This window comes from Phaeodactylum tricornutum, chromosome 4 (assembly GCF_000150955.2).
Source record: "Phaeodactylum tricornutum CCAP 1055/1 chromosome 4, whole genome shotgun sequence".
NCBI classification, from domain to species: Eukaryota; Bacillariophyta; class Bacillariophyceae; order Surirellales; family Neidiaceae; genus Phaeodactylum; species Phaeodactylum tricornutum.
This window is the reverse complement of record NC_011672.1, coordinates 482,666-504,499: the sequence shown is the minus strand read 5'-3', so window position 1 is coordinate 504,499 and position 21,834 is coordinate 482,666. Positions and strand designations below refer to the sequence as shown.

The 21,834-nt window shown below is 51.7% G+C and overlaps 8 protein-coding genes across 8 annotated transcripts; 4 read left to right on the top strand and 4 right to left on the bottom strand.

Moving 5' to 3' along the window:
- Positions 1-1,379: 1,379 nt before the first annotated feature.
- PHATRDRAFT_44421 (predicted protein) lies at positions 1,380-5,636 on the bottom strand (the record flags this gene model as incomplete). Its single annotated transcript, XM_002178200.1, has 1 exon — positions 1,380-5,636. The coding sequence occupies one exon, from the start codon at positions 5,634-5,636 to the stop codon at positions 2,016-2,018; it is 3,621 nt and encodes a 1,206-aa protein (XP_002178236.1). The 3' UTR covers positions 1,380-2,015.
- A 485-nt stretch (positions 5,637-6,121) lies between these two features.
- On the top strand, positions 6,122-7,192 carry PHATRDRAFT_44420 (predicted protein). The gene has a single exon (XM_002178488.1). The coding sequence runs from the start codon at positions 6,293-6,295 to the stop codon at positions 7,172-7,174; it is 882 nt and encodes a 293-aa protein (XP_002178524.1). The 5' UTR covers positions 6,122-6,292; the 3' UTR covers positions 7,175-7,192.
- A 3,173-nt stretch (positions 7,193-10,365) lies between these two features.
- Pt-KIF5 (kinesin family-like protein) lies at positions 10,366-11,502 on the top strand (the record flags this gene model as incomplete). The annotated part of the gene is made up of 2 exons (XM_002178487.1): positions 10,366-10,770; positions 10,831-11,502. Coding segments are annotated over 2 exons (1,077 nt in total), but the record flags the coding sequence as incomplete, so codon positions are not given.
- A 1,213-nt stretch (positions 11,503-12,715) lies between these two features.
- On the bottom strand, positions 12,716-13,240 carry PHATRDRAFT_6254 (predicted protein; the record flags this gene model as incomplete). The annotated part of the gene is made up of 1 exon (XM_002178199.1): positions 12,716-13,240. A coding segment is annotated over one exon (525 nt), but the record flags the coding sequence as incomplete, so codon positions are not given.
- Positions 13,241-13,744: 504 nt separating this feature from the next.
- Positions 13,745-15,646, top strand: PHATRDRAFT_44417 (predicted protein; the record flags this gene model as incomplete). The annotated part of the gene is made up of 1 exon (XM_002178486.1): positions 13,745-15,646. Exon 1 carries the CDS (start codon positions 13,892-13,894, stop codon positions 15,644-15,646), a length of 1,755 nt encoding a protein of 584 aa, XP_002178522.1. The 5' UTR covers positions 13,745-13,891.
- A 132-nt stretch (positions 15,647-15,778) lies between these two features.
- PHATRDRAFT_33845 (predicted protein) lies at positions 15,779-16,726 on the bottom strand (the record flags this gene model as incomplete). The annotated part of the gene is made up of 1 exon (XM_002178198.1): positions 15,779-16,726. The coding sequence occupies one exon, from the start codon at positions 16,724-16,726 to the stop codon at positions 15,779-15,781; it is 948 nt and encodes a 315-aa protein (XP_002178234.1).
- Positions 16,727-17,308: 582 nt separating this feature from the next.
- PHATRDRAFT_33844 (predicted protein) lies at positions 17,309-17,980 on the top strand (the record flags this gene model as incomplete). The annotated part of the gene is made up of 1 exon (XM_002178485.1): positions 17,309-17,980. One exon carries the CDS (start codon positions 17,309-17,311, stop codon positions 17,978-17,980), a length of 672 nt encoding a protein of 223 aa, XP_002178521.1.
- Positions 17,981-18,340: 360 nt separating this feature from the next.
- Positions 18,341-21,052, bottom strand: ATPase1-1B (P1B, P type ATPase; the record flags this gene model as incomplete). Its single annotated transcript, XM_002178197.1, has 2 exons — positions 18,341-19,746; positions 19,810-21,052. Coding segments are annotated over 2 exons (2,649 nt in total), but the record flags the coding sequence as incomplete, so codon positions are not given.
- Positions 21,053-21,834: the final 782 nt, after the last annotated feature.

Below are 21,834 nucleotides of genomic sequence, written 5' to 3'. Positions count from 1 at the left end.
TGATCGGGAAGAGCTTTGCGCCCCGTGCGTGGAGAGCGATTCCTAAGTTGCCTACGCCGTTGACTCGTACATGTTGGGGAAGAACTCTTACTGTGTTTTCTTGGGCAGAGAGTGTGGAAGCATCGCGTATCACGACGACAGCTCCCAGCAGTGGACAAGCCTTTTGTTGTTTTTCGGAGGCAGCGCATTCCGTTTCCTCCAATTCCTCCGCTCCGCCCAAAGCTGGTGTCAAGCCTACTTCCCAGGGTGTCGCCGAGACGGGCCCGTCATCCAGGCTCGACGAAATCACCCGTCAGCATGTGGCCGAAGCAATCGACATTGAGCAATTGTTGCTAGACTTGGAACGTGCAGCTAAATGGAATCACGGCGCCGTCGGGAAAGTTTACAACAAGTCACTCTGGAAACCGGCGTTTGCTCGGGAAACCTACGAGGCTTACCATGCAGTACTCGTCGGTTGGCTTGATACTTCTGATTCGGTATTAGACATCGATACGAAGAAAAGACTTTTGTCGTCGAAAACGGTTGGACGCGCCTTCAAAGCCTTATGCAAAAGCGACTATGAACGGATCGAACTGTCGGCTAAAGTCCGCTCACTGGAACGATTTATCGGCAAGCTGAAACAAACGCCTCTCACCGACGAACTCTCGTTGCGTTTACTGGCGGCCAACAGTCGAGCCGGAAACGTGGGTCGAAGTCTGTCACTGCTTCAGCTCCGCAAAACCCGTGGGTATCCACCGCGGAATCGAGAATTCGTGTACGCTGTACAAGCCTTACAGTCGGCGAATTATGCCAATCGGGTCAGCCGTAATTACTTCGTCGGCGAGGCTGATCAGCCGGCTCTGGATAACCCAACGCGTTGGTTGGATGCGATTTTAATAAACATGGCCGAGCGGAAGTATGCACTGACTTTACCTATTGCTAATCGGATGTTGCAAACGGTATGTTGGAATTTTAAACTTTCCTTTTCACTCTCATTTACCGTTTATGACAGTTCGATGACTCACATTTGTATCCCCTGACGGATGACAGTATGCCACTGGAAAGAGTGGAAAATTGATTCATCACTTCTACAAAGTGGTACGCCAGTCGATTGCTGCGTTGCCCGAGGATGAACGCCCCGCAAGTACCGGCAAAATGCCGCAAGATTGGTTTTATGTTCCACCTGGAATCTCGCACGAAAGCGGGTATTTTTATCAACCCCTCAAGGTGAAACTGAAGTACAATACTTCTGCGCCACCGGCGTACAAAGTGCCGGCGCAGGCCAGAGGCAGACTTTTCTTTTCGCCGACAGATCCCGATAATGGGAAATTTAAACTGGAACGAGAGTCAGAGCCGGAATATTCCATTCCCCTGGCTGCCGCGTTTTCATTTTGCGACAGCTTGCAGCAAGGTGCCTGTGGGCATCAACCCCTAGATCTCGATGTTGGCAGTTACAACGCATTGATCAAGGCTTGCGTACATCGAGGCGCCCTCTGGAGAGCCATGGACGTTCTGGACACCGTAATGCCGACGTCCGGTTGTGAGCCTAACAACATTTCGTTTGATCTTATTTTGGGCGGACTCGCAGCAGTAGGCGACGTCGCTACTGCCCAAGAGTATTTTCGAAAAATGCTGAACCATGGTTTACGTCCGGATCCGTTTACCGTGCGCGCAATTGTCGATGGGCTTTTGAATGTAGGGGACGTGGCGGCTGCCGTGACGGTGGTTCAGGATTTTTTCAATCAACACGACGTCTTGCCACCGTACATGACGCATACCAAGATTTTAGAATTTTGTCTAGCGAGGGATATGATTCACGAGGCCAAACGATACGTATACTTCATTCAGCAGTTGTGGTACTGGCAACCGAATAATTACCACGATGAACGTTTCGTTGACTTGATGCGGTCTACTCAGCGCAACACACAACTACAAAGACCGGCATTGGAAAAGCTATTTGCATATTTCGGCGAAGAGTTGACCGATGCGGACTTTTTATAGGTGAATCATCCCTGTTTGCTGTACATTGTTCACCTTCACACTAGTTCTATCAAGTCTCGCCAGGCTGGTGGAACCATTGCGTCAGGCAAATGAATCTCGTGCCGAAAGGCACTACGAATGAACAAATCCGATTGGTAGGCGCGATCAAAAAACTGTATAGCTCGCCGTGGTACTTGCGTCATGATGACATCGCCTTCATTTTGCTGATGGAGACGAATTTTGTAAGTAACTTCCATTGGCCACACGCTGTCTCTACGATGAGGTGCATACCCTTCGACGTCATTGACGGTCCGCTCCAAAACAGTGCAAGGGTATGCGTTGTATGTGTCATCGTACATGCCGACTACCGGCGTCCACAAGAATTGCTGAAGCTTACTATCGTCAGCCTCATCATGATTGCCTGTTCGCTGACTTCTCCCCACAAAGCAAGCGGTAAAGGCGCTTTCGAAGTAGTACGGTTCTGTTTCGAGTTCGGATCGTGTCTTGATCCATTCGACTCTTCTGTTGAGATCAGCGCTTGACCTATACAACAAATCCTCGCCTGTCGGACGAAATTTATTTGCAACGTAATCTGCCCATGCTTCATCCCAAGAAGTGCCGTAATCCAAATAGATTTCTTCGCCAGCGCTTATGTCTCTGGTTGCGGTTAGCTCCATTATCAAACCTGCGTGCTCCTCCGAATCAAGACTATCGGGAGTTCGTTCCAACCAGCTTTCAAGGTGATTGGGCAGCTTCGACCACCTCAGCTCAGCGTTGGCTGAAGTTGCATTGTGATTGACGTAGTTTACCACCGGTGAGTAGGGAAATAGAAGCAGGGTACTATTGGGATGGCCGTAACAATAGTTCATGAGTACCTGAGTTCCGTCGCTCCAAACGTTCGCTGAAGGGTCGCTGTGGTCGTCACTGTCGAAGATATCCATATGATGCCGTCGAACATGCGCCACGGGCATCGGAGCTATAATTTTTCCTTTCGGAATTGCTCGCGTTGCGAATGCCCCTTTTCCAGCCTGACGAAGCTTTGATTGACTGGGGCGAATGTTGTCTAGGCAGCGTCCGTTCTCCTCGAGCCATCCAATTGATTTAATGCGGTCCGGAACTGAGTAATAAGCGGAACCTTTATTCAAGATACTTTCTATATTCTCAAGGCTTTGTGGTAGTGCAATGTTGTGGCGCATAGGAATAGATGATGCTTGTAAAATGAAGTCCCACAGATCACGTGCCAGTTCTCTTGTCGTGTTGCCATCGATAATTTTCCAAAAACGTTTCACAGTTCGATCAGCTCGTTGGTAGTCGTCCGACAATGGAATAGGCCCAAGATCTTCTCGCTCTTCAAACCAGCTGTCGCCGTACTTCACAAAAAGTTCTGTGCCAGCCTCAATTTTGTCGGTAGCTCTGAACCTAACATTATGGTAGTGTGTCGATGCACCAGCACCTGGGTCTAGGCCGCGATGCAAGTCAGCTGTTGCTGAGGACGGCAGCATTTTCGAGTTCACCAGTCCTGGATGTGAATTCGCTAGCATGCCCAAGCCTGGTACAATACTCTCCACATCATGTGCTTCGAACGATCCAAAGGTGTTGGATGGATTCCAGAAATAATTTTCCAATAGCCACGGGGGTTCGTCGATATCAGTAATACCTTGCCGCCAGAAGCGAAGGTTCTTGTTCAAGTCGGCGTCTTCGATCTGGAGCACTACGTCTCCGCTAGATATCAGTTCGCCTTTGTCCAACCGTCGCGCCGTAAACATGCCGAGACCAGCGTTGGGTATCGCAGACTCGGCCATGAACAAATTACACAGTTCGTTGTCGGGAGGATTTTCAATGTCACGCCAGCAATCGGGTACCATTGCATCAGGTAGTTTGATTTCGTGTCGGAACCCTTGTCGAAGATGCTGATTGCCTGTGTAACTCACGTCGATAAAAGTAATAGACGACCACGGTGCAGCTTTGAATTTGAGGTTTTCGTTTGCGTTGACCTGCACTCGGTAGGCCTTTTCTTTATCGTTGACTGCATCGCTCGAAAGAACCGTACAAGGAACGGTGTACGACAAATCCTCATTTTCAACAGGCGTCCACTGGTACCATCCATCCTCATCTGGTACGCCTGGTTCGTCTTCGTTCACGTAGCAACGAACCTGCACATAGGGCGGTGGATACAGATCTCCATCTTCCAACGTATAAATTTCATCATGACGGTCGAAAGTGTACGCCGGCGTATAATCCGTTTCGTAAATCGGTGGTCGCCAGTCGTTAACGTGCCGATCCCACGCGTCTTGCCATTCGTCTCCATAGTCCAATAATATTTCTTCCCCCGGTTGGATGTCGCGTAGCGCGTAAAATTCCATCATGAGACCAGCTTTCTCGTTGGATTCTAGGATTTCGTCAGCTGTCCACTGCAGCATTTCAGGGTTTGACATTCGGTCCGACCAGCGCACCCCGACGTTGGCCCTTTCTCCGGAACCGTGATTGATAAGGTTGGTAGCGGGGCTGTACGGAAAAAATAAAAGTGAAGAACCTGCATGTCCGTAGCAATAGTTCAATAGCAGTTGGTGACCTTGCCAAAGTACTTCGTCGTACGCATCCACCAAGATCATTTCCAAGTGTTGTCGGGATAGTTGAATGACAGGTGCTGGCGCGACAAGGGAACCGCGAGACAGAAAGCGCGTCGCAAAAGCTCCCTTGTTGCCGGCGTCAACATTTTCCCGGGGTGCTAAATTGTCGAGGCACATTCCGTTTTCTTCTAGCCAATCAATATCGCGAACTACATTAGGTACGGTTGCGTATGCAGTTCCTTGACCATTGGCCTGAGATACTGCATCCGATGCAGTTTGTGGCAAGGCTCTGCGCAGCCTCGGCGACAGAAAATGTCCCAGGCCGTCCAGTATCAAATTGTACAAGTCGGTTCCCAGGCTGGATTCCAAATCTCCCGGCACGACCTCTTTCCATTGCGCCAGAATTGTGTCCGCACTCTCGAAATGATGGGATAAAGGTAGATCATCACCAAAGACGTGTGATCGATCTTCGAACCATTCATCGCCGTATTCAACGAAGATTTCGTGGCCGGCAGGTAAATCATCAAGCACGGTAAAGGTCAAATCCTGATAGTGACTCGAAGCTCCCACGTGCGGTGTTTCCCGACCGAGTGCCAATCGATCTCGATTGCCACCATTTTCGGCGTTGACCAGACCAACGTGCGAATTGGCGAGCATGCCGAAACCGGGCAAAATACCTTTAACGTCAATGGCGTCGAACTGCGCGTAAATCACATCAGCGTTCCAGTAGTACTGACCCATAAGCCATTCGGGAACTTCGCGCTTGAACTTATTGGAAATCACGTTTTGATGGTGCTCGAGGTCAAAGACGGGAATGGACACATCGAGGGGTTGGATGGCGTCACCTTCGAACAGATCTTGAGCCGTGTACATGCCCCATCCGGCGTGTGGGATGGACGACTCCGCCATGTAAAGGCCACAGCGAGCTGGAAAGCCATCAAGGGGCTTTCGAACGAATGGATCATGTCCATTGTCGCAGGTATCATCGTCGTTCCCAGCCTTGCATTGTCGTCGTTGTGTTTGATGCTCGGACTGGCCAGGTATCGTGGATAGTACCAGGACAAAGCTTAGACTACAGTATACAGAGCTGGTACTTCGACCTTTCATGATCCGGATACAGTTGTGCAAGGTCGGTGCAGGAGGCCAACGAATCTTGACGAACGGTATTGCAGGGGTTATTCACTGTCACAGTGAATTCATATGTCATTCCTAAGGGCGATCGAGTCAACGACTCTTCGCAACAATGACTTCTACAACCGAGGTTCTTTAGGGGGGAAACTCCACATCGCGGACACTTTTACAATTAGACGCGTTTTGAGCATGTCCGAATGTGACCGTTGACAAGTCGGCGAGTACGGCATGTCCTTCATTTTGAAATGGTGAATCTGAAATGTCAATATTTAAAATTGAATTGGACTATTTCACAAGATTGCCTTCTGACGTCATTAAGAGCAAAGGAAATAGGCCCGCACGTGCAAATTCCACCTAGCAGGAAAATCCGCGATTCACGTGACTGTGACAAGAAACCGGGGCGGAAAGCTATCGGCGATTCGTGTTTCCTTTTGGTTCAAAAGATTTCTCCCAGCCTGGAATACGCTGTCTTTCAAGTCAGTTCAAGGGTAAAGCAGACAGCCCTCTGCGCCTGAGCAGTTTTCAAAAACCAACATCCGTCGCATAAAAAGCTAGCTTTGCACTACTGCAAGTCACTCTACTTTGACTTAAAACAGATTCAAGCCTACAGTGTATTCGACAAGAAACTTACGATGGTCTTCGGTAAGCTATTCTCTTCGTTCGCAATTTGCACCTCGGTGTTGTCGTTGTTGGTTTTCTCGCCGAATCAGCAGCTCTCGCTCGTTTCCGCCCTTCCCACCGGCGCCGGTGGTTGTGCCCGCGATGACGCCGGCTCCACGAATACTGGTGCGCACAATTTTCGTCCCGTTACGACAGGACTACTCTCCGACAAGGGACTCCAAGTCTTCATTAGTCCGTCTGCCACCGATCCGTTGGCAGATGGTTCCATCGAATTGGAACAAGACGGGAGCCCTACTCTCCAACTTGGTGTTAGATACTGGGTGCATCTGGTCCAACCGAACGGTGTCGAAGAGGGCTTCCGCGGCTTTTTGTTCCGTCTCGAAAGCCAGAACGGTGTTGACACCACGGCCGCCTTGTCCGCCCCCGACACTGACCCGGATGCCCGTTTAGCCGCCGAGACCTGCATTAGTGTGAATAATGTCGGTGGCGTCACGCATAAGGCGCGGGAGTTCGACCAAGATCCCCTGACGGAGGCCGTCGCGTTGCTCGTCTTGGACGAAGCCGATGAAGATATGTTCTTCGACGTAACCGCCGTCATTTGGAATCGCGAACTAGCCGATGGAACACCCACTTCGGAATACTACTATACGCCCTATCTCTTGACGGCTGCCGAAGCCGCGCCCGGTGAGGCGGAGGCTACTCCCACTACTGCTCCCGGTGAGGCGGAGGCTACTCCCACTGCTGCTCCCGGCGAGGTGGAGGCTACTCCCACTGCTGCTCCCGTCATGGGAGAGCCCGCTCCCACTGCTTCTGGAACCCAGGCAGTCTCGGCAACTGTGGTCAACCTTGTCGCAGGTTTCGCTCTCTCTCTCCTTGCTGCCTTTGCCTTGTAGTGAGATATTGGAAAGACGGAGTTATATGTTGGGGATTAAAAAGAGCAATAAGATATTGGAAAGACGGAGATATATGTCGGGATTAAAAAGTGAATGCAAACTTGTGAAGAAATAAGCGATTAAAGAGTGGCACGTTTAAAAAAAAGCTGATGCTCAGCATGTCTATATCTGGATCTTGCCTTTGAGTTTCTCCAAGTGAACAGGAAAATGGAGCAGCAATCCTGGATTCAATGGTACCGATGATGAACTAAAGATTTTTATTACTGTTAGCTATCCGGTAGGCAGGAGAGCAGAGCTCCCGACCGGGAGAGGTTAACAGTAGGTAGTACCACTCATTGCCCATTTGGTAATTCGTTTTTTTATTCGCAATTTCTGGCGGGCCCAGATCGGTAACCTCAATTACGTCTGTTCCGGTTGGGAGAATCCCAAGCTGTTCTCAATCAAGCGCTCGTGCTGTTATTCCCTTCGAATGAGCCACTTGCTCGCGGTCACTCACCGATCATTGCCGAAATTTAGGTGCATTGGCATTGCCCGTAGAAATAGTACTGATATTTTTTTACTGAGAGCCAACGGTTGGTACAACAGCCCGAGTCATCTAATCTCGGTCATACGTCCAGGATATCTTCAGCGCAGTAAATACCGCACCATGGCGCGGTGCCGCGAAAACCACCCAGACAAAAAGTACACACTCATTCAGCGAGTAACTGCGTCCAATTGACGTTGAGAAAAAGCACCCCTAAAGATTGCCTCTCGTCGACACCAATCAACGCGTATCGAACTTACCAGCGCTTTACAACAGGCTTCGAGGGAGTAGAAATCTTGGACACCTCTCAACCTTTGCCCTGCCTCTCATCTATTCCTAGCCGCACGTTACCATGCCCGAAGCGTTTCCTGCTACCGTCGCCGAGCGCGAGGCAGAACTCGTGGCTTTGCAAGGCGCGTTCGATGAATACATTGCATCGAGTCGAGAACTGGAAGAAGAACTCGACGCCGAATTAGCCAAGATGCGTAAGTCCAGCGAATACTTGTTCGTATTCGAACGGCCGAGGAGACAACTGTGCTTGCCGAAGAGGTCAGATTTCTCACGCGTTTCATTTATTCTTTCGTTACTTGCAGAGGAGAAGTTGGCCGAGTCCACGTCCGCCAATGCAGCCTTGTCGGCGCAATTAGAAAATATTTCTCCCCAATTGACGTCTTTGGAGAATGCCTTGTCCGAATCTCGTCGGAAACTGAAGGAAGAACAAAAGCTCCGTCGTGCGGCGGAGCAGGCGCAGGATGAAGCCGATCAACGGCTCCGTGAAATGGAGCAATCCATTCAGCATGTTCGCGAAGAATGCGACGTAGTACACGAGGAATTGGCCTTTAAAGAAAATGAACTGGAAGAATCCCGACTCGAGCTGGAGGTGGAGAAGCAGCGACTGGAAAATCAGATCAGCGCAGTCAGAAAGGCCCTCGAACAGGCTGAAGCGAAGGCCGCTCGGTGTTCTGACATGCTGGAGTCGTCCAATCTGGGTACTGTGTCCGAAGAAGAGCGCGTGGAGCGAGCGCCCGTCGCGTCTACCGAACACACTGTCAATGAAGAATATGTCAAAAAACTGGAAGATGAATTAGAGATGGTCACCGAACAGCTGATTGAAATGGAAAAGCGGCTCAGTGATTCGGAAGTTGAGCTGAACGACAAGAAAGCGATAATATTAGATTTGGAATTGGCTGGTTGCCGCGAAGAAGATGAAGAGCTGATCCGAAATTTACAAACGGAAAATGCCGATCGCCTAGAATCCGAGCAGAAACTAAGAGAAGAGCTCGAACTTACCAAGGAGGATCTCGTCTTGTTAAAGGAGGAGGTGCATCTACAGCAAGAGGAACTGCATGCTTTTGAAGAAGATTCCAAGAATACAGCAATGAAAATAGAGGAAGAGCGCGTCAAGCATCGCGAGGAGATCAATAAGCTCAAGATTCAAATGAATGAAGTTGACATAGCAGCAAAGAGCGGTTTGGGCGAGGCTGCTCTTATCGCATCTACTGTGCAGCAAGCAAACGAAGAGAATGAGCGTCTCAATATGGAGGTTGCTGGGTTGGAAGCGGCCTTGAAAACAGCTCGAGAGGATTACCAAAACGTGATCGAGGAGCTAGAAGATGTGAATGCTCGCTTCGACGCAGCACGTGATGAAGCGAGACGAGAGGGCCATGAGTCCATCACTGAGGAACTGCGAGCGGAGATGAAGAGAGACGTTTCGTTTGAAATTGCAGAGATGAAGGAGCAACTTGCCACTCTGTCGAAAGAAAATGTTGCGCTCCAGAGACAGGTCGACGATACCGAGCTGGCGTTGGCGGCTGCTAAGGACAGCCACACCAATAGCAATGTCCGTGCCGTAAGTGCGTCAAGTGCAGTCGTTGAACAGCTACAATCTCAGCTGTCGCGTGCCAAGGATGACCTAGCGAAGAAAGACAAAGAAGCGATTGCTTTAAACACAACGCTGGAAGAGCGGATAACCAAGGCCGAACAGGATGTTACTCGTTTAGAATCCGAATTACACTCTGCAAAGGCGCATTTGGCCGAATCAGAAGCACGCGTCATTGTTCTGCGACGCGAAAAGGACCGGAATGGCAATGCAATGCCTTCATCGCTGACGAAAAAACAGAGCTCTTCGGACAGAAGAAGTGGAAAGGGTCTTGCTCTTTCGTCATCTGTGTCACAGGATGGCTCTATCGACAGAAGTGAACTGTCGTCCATGGATCCTGAGATGGCACCACGAATGATGCGAACGCCGACTAAAAACCGGCCACGTTCAACGTCACCTTCGTCTGTCATGCGTTTAGAGTATAAGCTAACGGAGGAAGAGAAGAAGTACAAAGACTTACAGAAACAGCACGATACTTTGCAGGATCAAAAGCGAATGGGGGAAGTTCGAATCAAGCGGTTGGAGGAAGATCTTAGGATTCTCCAAAAGGAGCTTTTTGGCAACGGGGGAGATACCGCTGTCGTAACACAGATGACGCGACTCAGCTCTCTAGCAGGTAATCAACGTGCAGAACAGGATGCAAGTTTTATGATTAGCGACGAGACTGCAAGCAAGCGATTGGACGGCATTATTCAATCAAGAGATGTAAAGATGATGTCCGAAGAACTTAAGACTTTGGAAAAGAAATGCAACAGTCAGCGTGATTACAACGCTCAACTGCTGAGTAAAATGTTGCACCTACAGGGAAATATCCAGGTCTACTGTCGTGTTCGCCCGATGACGATTACGGAGCTGCAGAAGGGTCATAAGTCAACTGTGGAATCACTAAGCGAAACCGAAGTTGGATGTTACGATGGTCGTACGAATAAATGGAAGAGCTTTGCTTTTGATCGAGTCTGGGGACCCGATCAATCACAACAAAGTGTTTTTCAAGATGTGGAACCCCTTGCACTCAGTGTTGTTGATGGTTTTAACGCTTGCATCTTTGCGTACGGGCAAACTGGTAGCGGAAAGACCTTCACGATGGAAGGAACAGAAGAAAATAGTCAATACGGTATCAGCTACCGCACCATTCAGAAGATATTTCATCTTTTACAGCTTCGCGCGCAACAGCAAAGAGCGGCAGAAATGTTCGTTGGGAATGAAAAGGATGATGGACCTGCGAAGGAAGTTGAGTTTAGCTTTTCATTGGAGCTTGGTATGCTAGAGATATACAACGACGAAGTTTACGATCTATTGGGTACCCAAGGAGCTTCTATGAAGGAAAAGCAAGAGGGAGCGATGAAGGCTGGTGGCAAAGCCTCTCTCGATATCCGACGCAACAAGGACGGCCGCATTGAAGTACCAAACCTCACACGTGAGAGCGTACAAAGTATTCAAGAAGTCATGGAACTTCTGAAGCGCGGAAATTCGAATCGGGCAACGGCTTCGACGGATATGAACGAGCATAGTAGTCGTTCTCATATGGTCCTAAGTGTTGATGTTTATTCTGGCCTCGAGGATTCCCAGAAAAACAAGGGTACTTTGTACCTAGTTGATCTTGCCGGTTCGGAACGTGTGCGTAAGAGTAACGTTCAGGGCGATCAATTGAAGGAGGCCGGTTACATTAACAAGAGTCTGTCTGCACTGGGTAATGTGATGGAGGCTCTCGATCGCAAGGCATCCCATGTGCCCTACCGTGATAGTAAGCTCACATACCTTCTCCAGGATTCACTTGGTGGGAACTCGCGGACAATGATGGTCGTTGCAATTTGTCCGACGGACAGCTCGTACGACGAGTCAGTACACGCTCTTCAGTTCGCAACGCGCGTCAGACGTATCCAAATCGGGGCCGCTCAGCGCAATGTGACGTCGAAAAATCTGGAAGAAACTGTAAAAGGTTTGACCGATGAAATGAGAGCCCTTACACGGGCAAAGGAACGCACCGAAGGCCAATTGCATTCTCTTAAGCGCGACAACAATCGTGTGCAAGAGAAACTGCAAAATTTGTCCAAGAACAGGGCACAGGGAAAGAGCGATAGCAAAACTCTGGACGTTTTGCGGAAGAACAATGACGATATGGCTGCGCGTTGGCAAAAGGAGAAAGTCGCGAGAGAAGAGGCGACAGAAGAACTTGAAAAGGCGCGGAAAGAGCTTCGCTCTCTCCAGCAGCAGTTCGGAAAGTCAAAAGGTACCCTTGCTGCGCTGGAACGAAAACTCGAAGAGAAGGAAGAAGAACTTGAAAGCGCAACGAAACAATTACGTCAGGCAGGCGTGGCAGTGTCAGCCGCTTCTCACCGGGCGCGGCGCGAGCAAGTGCTCAGCGGCCGGACTAACCCTGCCGTTTCTTCAACTGGGGCTACCTCTACACCTTCCCGTTCTAGCACCTCGAAAGACAACACACCCGGCACCCCTATCTCGGGGAATGTGACCGCAATTCGAGCAAAGGTGTTGGCCCTCCTCGAGCAATACGATACTGCGAAGGTCGATCGGATCGATATTATTATGGACAAATTCAAGGGCAAGGAAGCCCTGCTACTTGAAAAGATGACACAACGCTACGAGCAAAGCTCGCCTGCGTCTCCTTCCTCTTCGATCCAGCAGCGAAACCAAGTGGCGCTTGAACGACACAGGGAGCGTATGGAGAAGATCCGAGAGAAAAAATCAAACGGGGGGATAAAATAGGACATGGCTGAGGAAGAGCATCTCGGAATGACCGATATAAGCTATGTATATTTTCTATCCGTCGGCAAAGACTACACGTTCAGGTAATTGTCGTATTCTTGTTCGACACGTTTTTGACGAAAACAAAGTCCGATCGAGTTAACTAGCTAGTAGGAGACAACCAAACATCGTATGGTAGGACGTCGCTCATTCTAATGCTCCTGCCACCAGTATACAACAATCCGCGTGAATACCAGTGTGCACTAACAGTAAGGTAGATCAGCAAGAAGGTAGGACATTCCGCCTATACGTAGTTCCGTCCATTGTTCGGCAGCTGGGTGGAAGACGCTGTGGACGTACCCGTAAAGATCGACATGACGCTGGACCTCATCATGGCCATTGCCCCCTGCTGAGCTCCGTTTTGCATCATTTGTTGGAACCTAACCTTTTGGTCGGAACTGCACTTATAGTATCCATAAACGTTGGCTCCCCCCAACGCCAGAGCCATAACGACAATTAGTAACCAAGACAGACGAAGTTTTAACAGAGCAAAACCGAGCAAGACTGCCCAGATGAGTGGTGTCGCATACAGAACGGTCCAAAATACACGTCGATCAAAAACGTTAACAGTTTGGTCTTCGGCGGATTCGAATATCCACGTCGTGGTATCATTATCGACGCGATTCCACCAACGCAAACCAACAAGCAGACGTCCCGTGACGTTCTTGACGACCCAAAAGTCGGCGGCGAGTAGCAAAATGCAAGCGACCGTCAGGGCAATCATGTGGGCGCCGGAATCCGCCGCCCCTCGGCTGTTGGAAGGAACGAACCAACCGCCAAAGATGTACAGAAATAGCGCGAGTGCTTTGAAGAGAATGTGGAAAATGATCACGGATGGATGGGATGATTGCTTGAGTTGGTCCTGGATATATTGCAAGGAGGAGGCGCGTTCATCGGTCGTCGACGCCGAACCGGAGCGGGAATCCGGTAAGTGATCCATTTCTCCCGTCACGGGACCGTCCGTTTCGAGGGCGGTACTGCTACCGCCGTCTTGCACGTGAAAGTGTAAATCATTGGACATTGTATCCTGTGTTGACAAATGAGTGCTATCCGGTTACGGACGGGATATGTAAAGAGGTAGTGGTGTGCACTGCTCGTTGCCTAGTGAGGGTCATTCGTACTCTACTACCATGGTCAAACACCAAAGAGTGTTTGTCCAGCGTCGAAGAAGCACACGAGACAAAATGAAAATAGCTGGAAAGGCTTCCGTACTATTTATTACCTGCTCACTTTTGGAGTCTACCACTTTCGGAGTCTACCATTTAGTGTGACATTCTGGAGATATCGGCGAGACTGACTGTAATATGACTTCAAAGGTGTGTGACGTATTCCTTTTTTAATTGGCGTACCCGAGCCGATTTTGTATGAAAGCTATCGACTATGCAGTGCAGTTAGTAGTCAATGGGACCATGTCGGAACCAACAAAGGAACGATACTTGGAGAGTTGAGCGTGCATGCTGTCTTTCTCTCGGCTTGGTAATTCCCGCAATTGCACGTGTTGACGGTAAATAGCAATCTAGCAAACTCTCGCCGCAAGGCATATGCTAAGCGAATGCTCGTGAACCTTACAAACCGCGCAATGGCGCTGCTACTGGCTGGAATGCTCCTGATGAGCAATGGCGACATTCCCGGATGCTCCAGTGTTACCGCGTTGGCTTTGTCGCAGTCATCCGTCTCCGCGGTACATCGCCGTAACGTGGTGGTCGTCGGAGGCGGTCCCGTCGGACTCGCAACCGCACTGACTTTATCCCGTCCCCCTCATTCCTGTAACGTCACTGTACTAGAACGGACCGACGGTGACACGTCCGTGGCCACCTACAATCCGGCACGGTCCTACTTGTACAACATCAATCCCCGAGGGTTACGCTGGGTCGATTCCGTACCCGAGGTGGCCACAAAATTGGACGACCGCGGTGTGGTTGTGCGGGGAGGATTCGGTCGGTTCTGCATCGTGCCTGCCGATCCCTCCGTTGCTATTCCGGAACCCACAGGCGTGACCGTTGCCGGCTCCCCACCCAAGTCCCAGAAGCGCAACACCAGGGCCACGCCATCAATAAGCAAGTCAGTTTGGATACCTCGCCACCAAATGGTGGAGCTCCTCCAAGAATGCTGTGAGGAACAACTATACAATGATTCCAAAGGAGTCGGTTCTATTCAAGTGTGCATGGGCAAAGAGGTTGCGTCTATGGTGGACACCGCGGAGACTGCACTACCGGAATCCCAAAAAGGACCGTCCATTACGGTGCATTGTCGGGACGGAAGTATGTATGGAGCCGATCTCGTCGTGGCGGCGGACGGCATTGACAGCGCGGTACGTGCCCAATTGCGCGACCCGGCCCAGTCCGAGTCCTGGCTCGCATCCAAGGCCCGTTCCTTTGTCGTCCGGCGCTACCGCTCGCCCGCCACGGGTCTAAAACTCAAAGCCTTGCAACTTCCGCCCAATTTTACCATGATCGATCACGACGGGACCTTGGTGACGACACAGGCACAGAACTTGTACAGTATTCGCGGTACCAACCAAGGGACCCGCGACTTTGCCTCGCTCGGACTACTCCCCATGAAAGATCCCGATATGGTGCGGCCGGCCAACATTATTACTCGGCCCGATCACGAACTCTGGAAGCTGGCCGATGGTTCGGCGGTCAAGGCGTGGTTCCAATCGAACTGGCCGCGTTTGAATTGGGACGAAATGGTGGACGACAAGGAATGGGAGCGATTCGTTCAAGCCAAAACGACGACCTTTCCGTATTGCCAATACGTGCCGGGATCGGTCGTTGTCGCTCCCAACGAATCCGCGGGTGTCGTCCTGGTTGGGGATGCCTGTCACGCGTTTCCACCCGATATTGGTCAAGGAATTAACGCGGGTTTACAGGATGTCGTCGCCTTGGACCTCGCCTTGCAAGATCGGGAAATCGATTTGTGTCAAGATAGCGTACCCCCGTCTTGGTCACCGTCGGCATCCGCTCCGACGCTGGGACAAGGTCTTTTGCGCTACCAACGCAATCGTCGAGCGGAACACGGTGCGTTGATTCGACTGGCTCGATTCGGATCGCCCTACCAGTATCGACAGCCTTGGATTCGCGATCGGATTGGACGTGTTTGTTGGAGTGCGAACGTGGCCTTTCGTTTGCTCCTGAATAAGGCTACTTTTGGTTGGGTACCCCCGGCAGCCATTCTGCTGGCACAAAATGTCAATCTATCGTACCGGCAGGTAATGCGGAGAGCGGATACCACCGCTCGTGTATTGCAATCGACCGTGCTTGCCGCGGTGGCTTGGCTGCTGGTTCGAAAATTCTCGTTGCTGTAGTAGAAGTAGTTATAGTTAAAAAGGCAATCGAGCGCAAGCTAAAACGCAACGCAGCGTGTAGATAATGAATAATGTGTATGGCGGCCTTACGTTCGCTCGTGATATATATATTCTATTTTGTTCTTGTTATTATTATTCCGTCTCGGGCAGCGACGGCCGCAAGGCTAGGTACAAGGAGCTCCCGAGAAAAGGAAAGAATGCCGTGGCCGCCGCGATGCGGAGGGCGTCTCGCGGATCGGCGTCGGGGTTGCGCAACGCGTAATCTTTAGGAATCAGTGCCGTAATGGTACAATGGAGCAACGTCAGGTCCAAACACGCCACGTTGGCAAACATACTGGTCTGGAGGAGGGTAACAAAGTCTTGCCAGAGACTGTCTCCCCCGCCTTGTTGCAGGACACCCCCGACGTTGCCGGCGTAGAAAAAGAAAACGGTCGATACGAAGGTACCGATCCCGACGACTCTGTTTTCTAGAACATTCCGAGTGAACCATCCCAGTTCGTTGTCACCGTCCGTGCGTTGCACAGGCAACGGTGGCCGGAATGCAAAGTACGGTCCGGCGGCAAAGTAGCCGACGGCGACGCTGAGGAGGAGAAACGGCGTGGGCGGCAGACCGCGACGGGGGGCCTGCGGCAGCGCCACCGCCGCGAGGATAACGGGCATGACGGCAAAGAGATTGAAAATGGTAAAGAAGAGTTCGTTAATCTGGGGATGTACCGGATCGGCGAGTATGCGTTGCAGCAAGGCGGCGTCGTGGGGGTCACCGAACTGTCCCGGGGCGCCGGTGAAGAGCCAAGTGACGAGACCAATCCACGCCACGGCGGGAACGATATTGATGGAAAAGGATGGTGAGGGGTCTTGGTGAGGAGGATCGGTGGAAGATTTGGACGTCGTCGAAGCGGCTCGTGTGGTCGAGATACGCCAGGATTCGGATTTCGGCACGCACAAGGCCGGTGGAGCTGCGCCGGTGGGGCTGGCGGGCTGCAATAGCAAGCGCGGCCGCGGACGAGGAGCAAAGCTCGTCGTTCGAACGGCAAAGGACAACAGGAGTACATGTAGTAACTGTTTTCGGAATCTCGTCATGATAGTGGTTGTGCGTTGTGTATCGGTATTATGGGTATTGGAGGGTCTCGGGGGGTGCGATGCCTTGGACAGGAATAGGGGTGAATGGATTCCAAACGATGAGACCAACAATGGTACCCTCCATTCCCTCGAACCGACGACCCTTCCTTACGGTTAGTTACTGCTAGAGTTTCTGTTATGGTTCGCTACGTATCGAGACAGTTTCATCTTTCGAACATTCCCGTGCAAACGCGGACGAATGACGTGTTTGCAGTCTTGGTTCTTTCCTCGAGTCACGGGTGGGAATGGGCTGTCCGACCGACAAGTTGCTCTTGGACACGTCAGCAAAAGGGCAAGTTGGAACAATCGACTATGGACCAAACGACCATGACTAGAGTGTAGGTATCCTACCTACCTACGTATATCCTTTGTCCGACATTCGTATTGTCACACACGCGACACAGTCACTCTTTGTTATAGTACGTCAAACGAACCTATCGGCACAAGGTTGTTTCGAGTAACACTCTCGGTTCCTTTTCCTATACACACACAAGTTTCGACGCGTTCCCTCCCAAGATCCCCCGAGTCGTACGTATCCATACCATGACGTTCCGTTACGCCGCTCAGTTGCTGGCAATTGCGGTTCTGGGACTTTCCGTGTGTTCGTACGCGCTGTCACTCCAGTCTCCTCCACTGGATCGTCGAGCATGGTTGGCCACGTGTGCGTCGGCGGCCGCCGTCGGATTCCCCAGTACGGCGGTAGCCGTTTCGGTCCCCACGCTCACTCCGTTCCTCGATTCCCGCCACGGCTTTACCGTCGACGTTCCGTCGCAGTGGAGTCGGACGGAACAACAATTGAGTGACCGCCGGACGATTGTGGTTTGGACGGACCCCGCCGACGCCCGGGCCAGTGTCTTTGTCGCCTACACCCCCGTCCGGGACGACTTTACCTCACTCGGGAGTTTCGGATCGGTGGATCAAGTCGCGGCCCAAACGATTCTCCCCAAAGCACAAATTGCCGGAGTAGACGTCGAAGCAACCATGCTCGCGGCGGTCTCGCAGAAACAAGCCTACTTTTTTGATTACCGACAGGCGGTACCCAACGTACAACCCCCCACGCACTTTCGGACCATCTTTACTCTCCAACAGGGAGCTACCGGCGGCGCCGGTGCCGTCCTCGTCACGCTCACGGCACAGTGTCCGGAAGAACTGTACGCAACGAAATACCAATCGTTGTTTGATTCCATTCTAGACTCGTACGCAAAGAGCAAATGAAGAAGAAACACAACAAACACTGCTAGTCAAAAGACGCTACCACCTTGGCACCGACAAAGAATAACCATAAACATGTTCCAAGTTGTTATCCCAAATCAAAAACCATTTCCATTCATTCATTCATTCATCTTCACTTCCACCCTTTCCTTCTTCCAGTTCCACCGACGAACGATGATCCACCTCACGCGTCGAGTCGGTATTATCCAAGTTTCCTCCCAAACGGTCGTTACTAAGGAGATCCACCGTCAGGTCGTTCTCTTCCACCCCATCAGTAGTCTCGTGGGTAGAACCGTGTGGCCGGGATGAAGCCCACGCCACGAGCGGTGACGAACGCCGCCTCATCTGCCTCCCCGCCAACGTCGGGGGCTGGTACAGTTGGAGACTCAAACTGCTCAATACGACACTGATGGAACTTAAGGCCATGGCCAGAGCCGCTACGGTCGGCGGTAGCCGCGTCCGCACGTACGGGTAGAAGAGACCCGCCGCAATCGGGATACCCAAACAATTGTATACGAGGGATAGTAGCAGGTTCAGTTGAATGCGTCGAAAAATGACGCGACTCAAGTGCAGCGCGACGCAAACATCCGTCACGTGCGCCTTGACCAACACCATGTCGGACGCTTCCGCCGCAATGTCGGCCCCCGTCCCGACACTCATGCCCACGTCGGCTTGCGCCAAGGCAGGACTATCGTTGACCCCGTCACCTACCATGGCGACCACTCGACCTTCGGCTTGCAGCTGTCGCACTTTTTGGACCTTGGCGGCGGGTAAGGCTTCGGAGATGACGCGGTTCGGGGCCAAACCGAGCTTACGACTAATGGCTTTTGCCGTTCGACTATTGTCCCCGGTAACCATCCAAATATCGACGCCCAACGTATTTTTCAGATAGGATAGCGAAGCAGCCGCATCCGACTTGAGCTCGTCTGCAATCCCCATCACCACGTAGGCATGGTCGTTAAACGCAGCTAGAATGGCAGTCTTGCCCTGCTCTTCGAGCCTTTTCATGACGGCTTCCGCTTGCGCCGGTACCGAGATATTCAGCACGTTGGCAAACGATCGATTACCAACAGCTACCGATGTGCCTTGAACAACTCCAGATGCACCCCGTCCAGTAATCGCTCGAAAATTGGAGGGTTGTGCAAAAGGATGTTGTTCCAGATAATCCACACTCAAATGTTCTTCAGCGTACGAGACTACCGCATTCGCCAGAGGATGTTCTGATGTCCGCTCCAAGGATGCCAGCATCCAGAGCAAATCATCCTCCGGCCAATCGTTTGGATTTTCTTCGTCGAGTCTCACAAAGTCCGTGATCGCTGGTTTTCCTTGCGTCAAGGTTCCCGTTTTGTCAAAGACGACCGAATTTACCTTGCTGGCCACTTCAAGCGCCTCCCCTCCTTTCATCAAAACACCCAACTTGGCGCCCACCCCGGTACCCACCATGACGGCAGTCGGCGTCGCCAGTCCTAAGGCACATGGGCAAGAAATAACGAGACAAGCAATGGCAAACTTGAGGCTAAACGTGGTCATACTCTCACCAAGGTCGTCATACCACGAAGCTGGAACGACTTTCGAAGAACACAGCGCGTACCAGACCATGTATGTGAGCAGCGAAATCGTGCACACCGTTGGAACAAAGATCCCCGAGATGCGGTCTGCAAAACTTTGGATGGGGACGGATCGAGTTTGTGCTTCTTGGACGAGTTGAACGATTTGTGCCAAAGCGGTGGACGACCCCACGCCAGTGACTTCCACGAAAGCGGCTCCGACTGCTTGGTCGTTGGCGTTTTCGGCGAGTTCGTCACCAGCAACCGTCGAAGAAGATTCGACACAGACGGTACCCCCCAACACCACCGACCCGGGGCCTTTCAGCACTGGCACCGACTCGCCCGTGACCATGCTTTCGTCCACCGAGACTTCTCCAAATAAAACGTTCCCGTCGGCAGGAATGGACGCACCGCGAATAATTTTGACCATATCCCCTGCGTGGACCTCTTGGATTGGAACTACTGCTTCGTGGTATGGATCGAATAGTGGGTTGAAAGAAGCGCTGGAAACTTTGTTGCCGGGCGTTATTTTCACGGCCGTCTTGCTTTGCAATTTCATCAAGGCCGTCAACGCCTCGCTGGTGCGCCGGACGGCCAGCACTTGCATCCATTTGCCGGCAAGGACGAAACAAATCAAAACGGCCGACGTTTCGAAAAAGTGTGCGGCTTCATCGTCGCCCGTCAGCAAACCTTCCAGAGCGTATCCGTACGAAGCCGTCGTCCCTAACGCCACCAGAACATCCATACCCGCCTTTCCCGACATAATCCCGAAATATGCGTGTTTGTAAAAGCCCCAACCAGTGATAAATTGAACCGGTGTGGCGAGGATCCATAAAATGAGAGCTTGCCATTCCAGATCGTATCCCCAAATGGAGATGTGGCGATTTAGGAACGTATGCGATGGCAAGATATGCGGAAACACCATGGTAAAAAGAAGTATAGGCAAGGTCCCCGCCAAACTCGAGAGAAAGGCCCGACGTTGGGCTTGGACTTTGGCTTCCTGTCGGCGCGTAAAGTGCTCCCAGCTTTCTTCCATAGATGTACTTTCCGTGGAGTTGTTCTCTGGTAGCTCATTCGCACTCGTGACGGTGTACCCGATCGATTCAATTGTTTCCTGAATTGTTTCCAGTGAATATTTGGTCGTATCCCAGTCCACCACCGCTGTGTCGGTAGAAAGGTGAATGGCAATGGTGGTGTTCTGTAAATCTTGTCGCACCACGTTTTCGATCGCTTGTACGCACATGCTGCAAGTCATGCCCTGAATCACCAGTTCCGCTTTGCCCCGTGGTTCGGAACTGCCGTTTTCACAATTCATGAGTCGCGCGGTAACCACTTCGTAACCCGCATCTTCAATGGCGCCCGTGAGCTCTTCCAATCTCCCCTTCGTTTCGGAATCGCGGGGCCGAAACGCCACCGTCGCCGTATCGGTCGTGAGATTGATGGCGACTTCCGTCACGCCAGGGACACTGCGCAACTTTACGTCAATTGCTTGCGCACACATGCTACAGGTCATGCCGCGAATTTCCAACACGGCGTGGAGGGACGATTCCGAAGTAACGGTCGGGACGAACTCATCCGTACCTGATGCCCGTGCCAAGGGATCCCGAACCACTTCGGCAGACGCCGTGCGCGACGCTCCACGACCGGGACTGTTGGTTAGCGATTGACTGCAGCAAGCGCCGGTGGTGCTGTTGGGCGACGCAGCCAATCGATGTTGGGCCTGGCCCTTGCCGAGACTGTCCAGGAACGAGGAGGCCTGACATCGACAAAGCGCTTCGGTGCACTGACAATCGGGACCACACGTGCAGGCGGCACAATGACACACTGGGCAAGACATGGTAACAGTACCCGTAGATAAGAATCGCTAAAGTATAACAGGTATGGTCTGCAAATGTGCCTCGTACAAATCAGGATGCGCTCGCAAAGCAACGGCACGACACGATTGCAAAATTGCAAATTGTCGGGCTAGCGAAATCCGAGCGTTTTCACAGTCAAAGGAATTCGCGAAAGCTGCCTCGCCTACTGTAGTCCCACTTGTTGTATCGTCTGATCGCCCCCCCCCCCCCCCCCCTACACACACAGAGTACGACGATTTTTTTCTGTCGTTGGCGCTCAGGCAGCATTGGCGACAGATGGATTGATCGGCTGGCTACTCATTCTAGCTATGCTGGACTTACGTCAATCGAAGATTTCATCCGGTTGAACGAGAGGGACGACGATTTTATACGCAGTGGTCTGTGGGTCGCAGCACTTCTCGCCGGGCGTCCGAAAGACCAGAACCGAACAGGAAGCGCAACCTCGGAGCCTGCC

Bases quoted from the DNA above. Each gene is read 5' to 3' on its own strand.
- PHATRDRAFT_44420 (XM_002178488.1), top strand. From the start codon at position 6,293: ATGGTCTTCGGTAAGCTATTCTCTTCGTTCGCAATTTGCACCTCGGTG.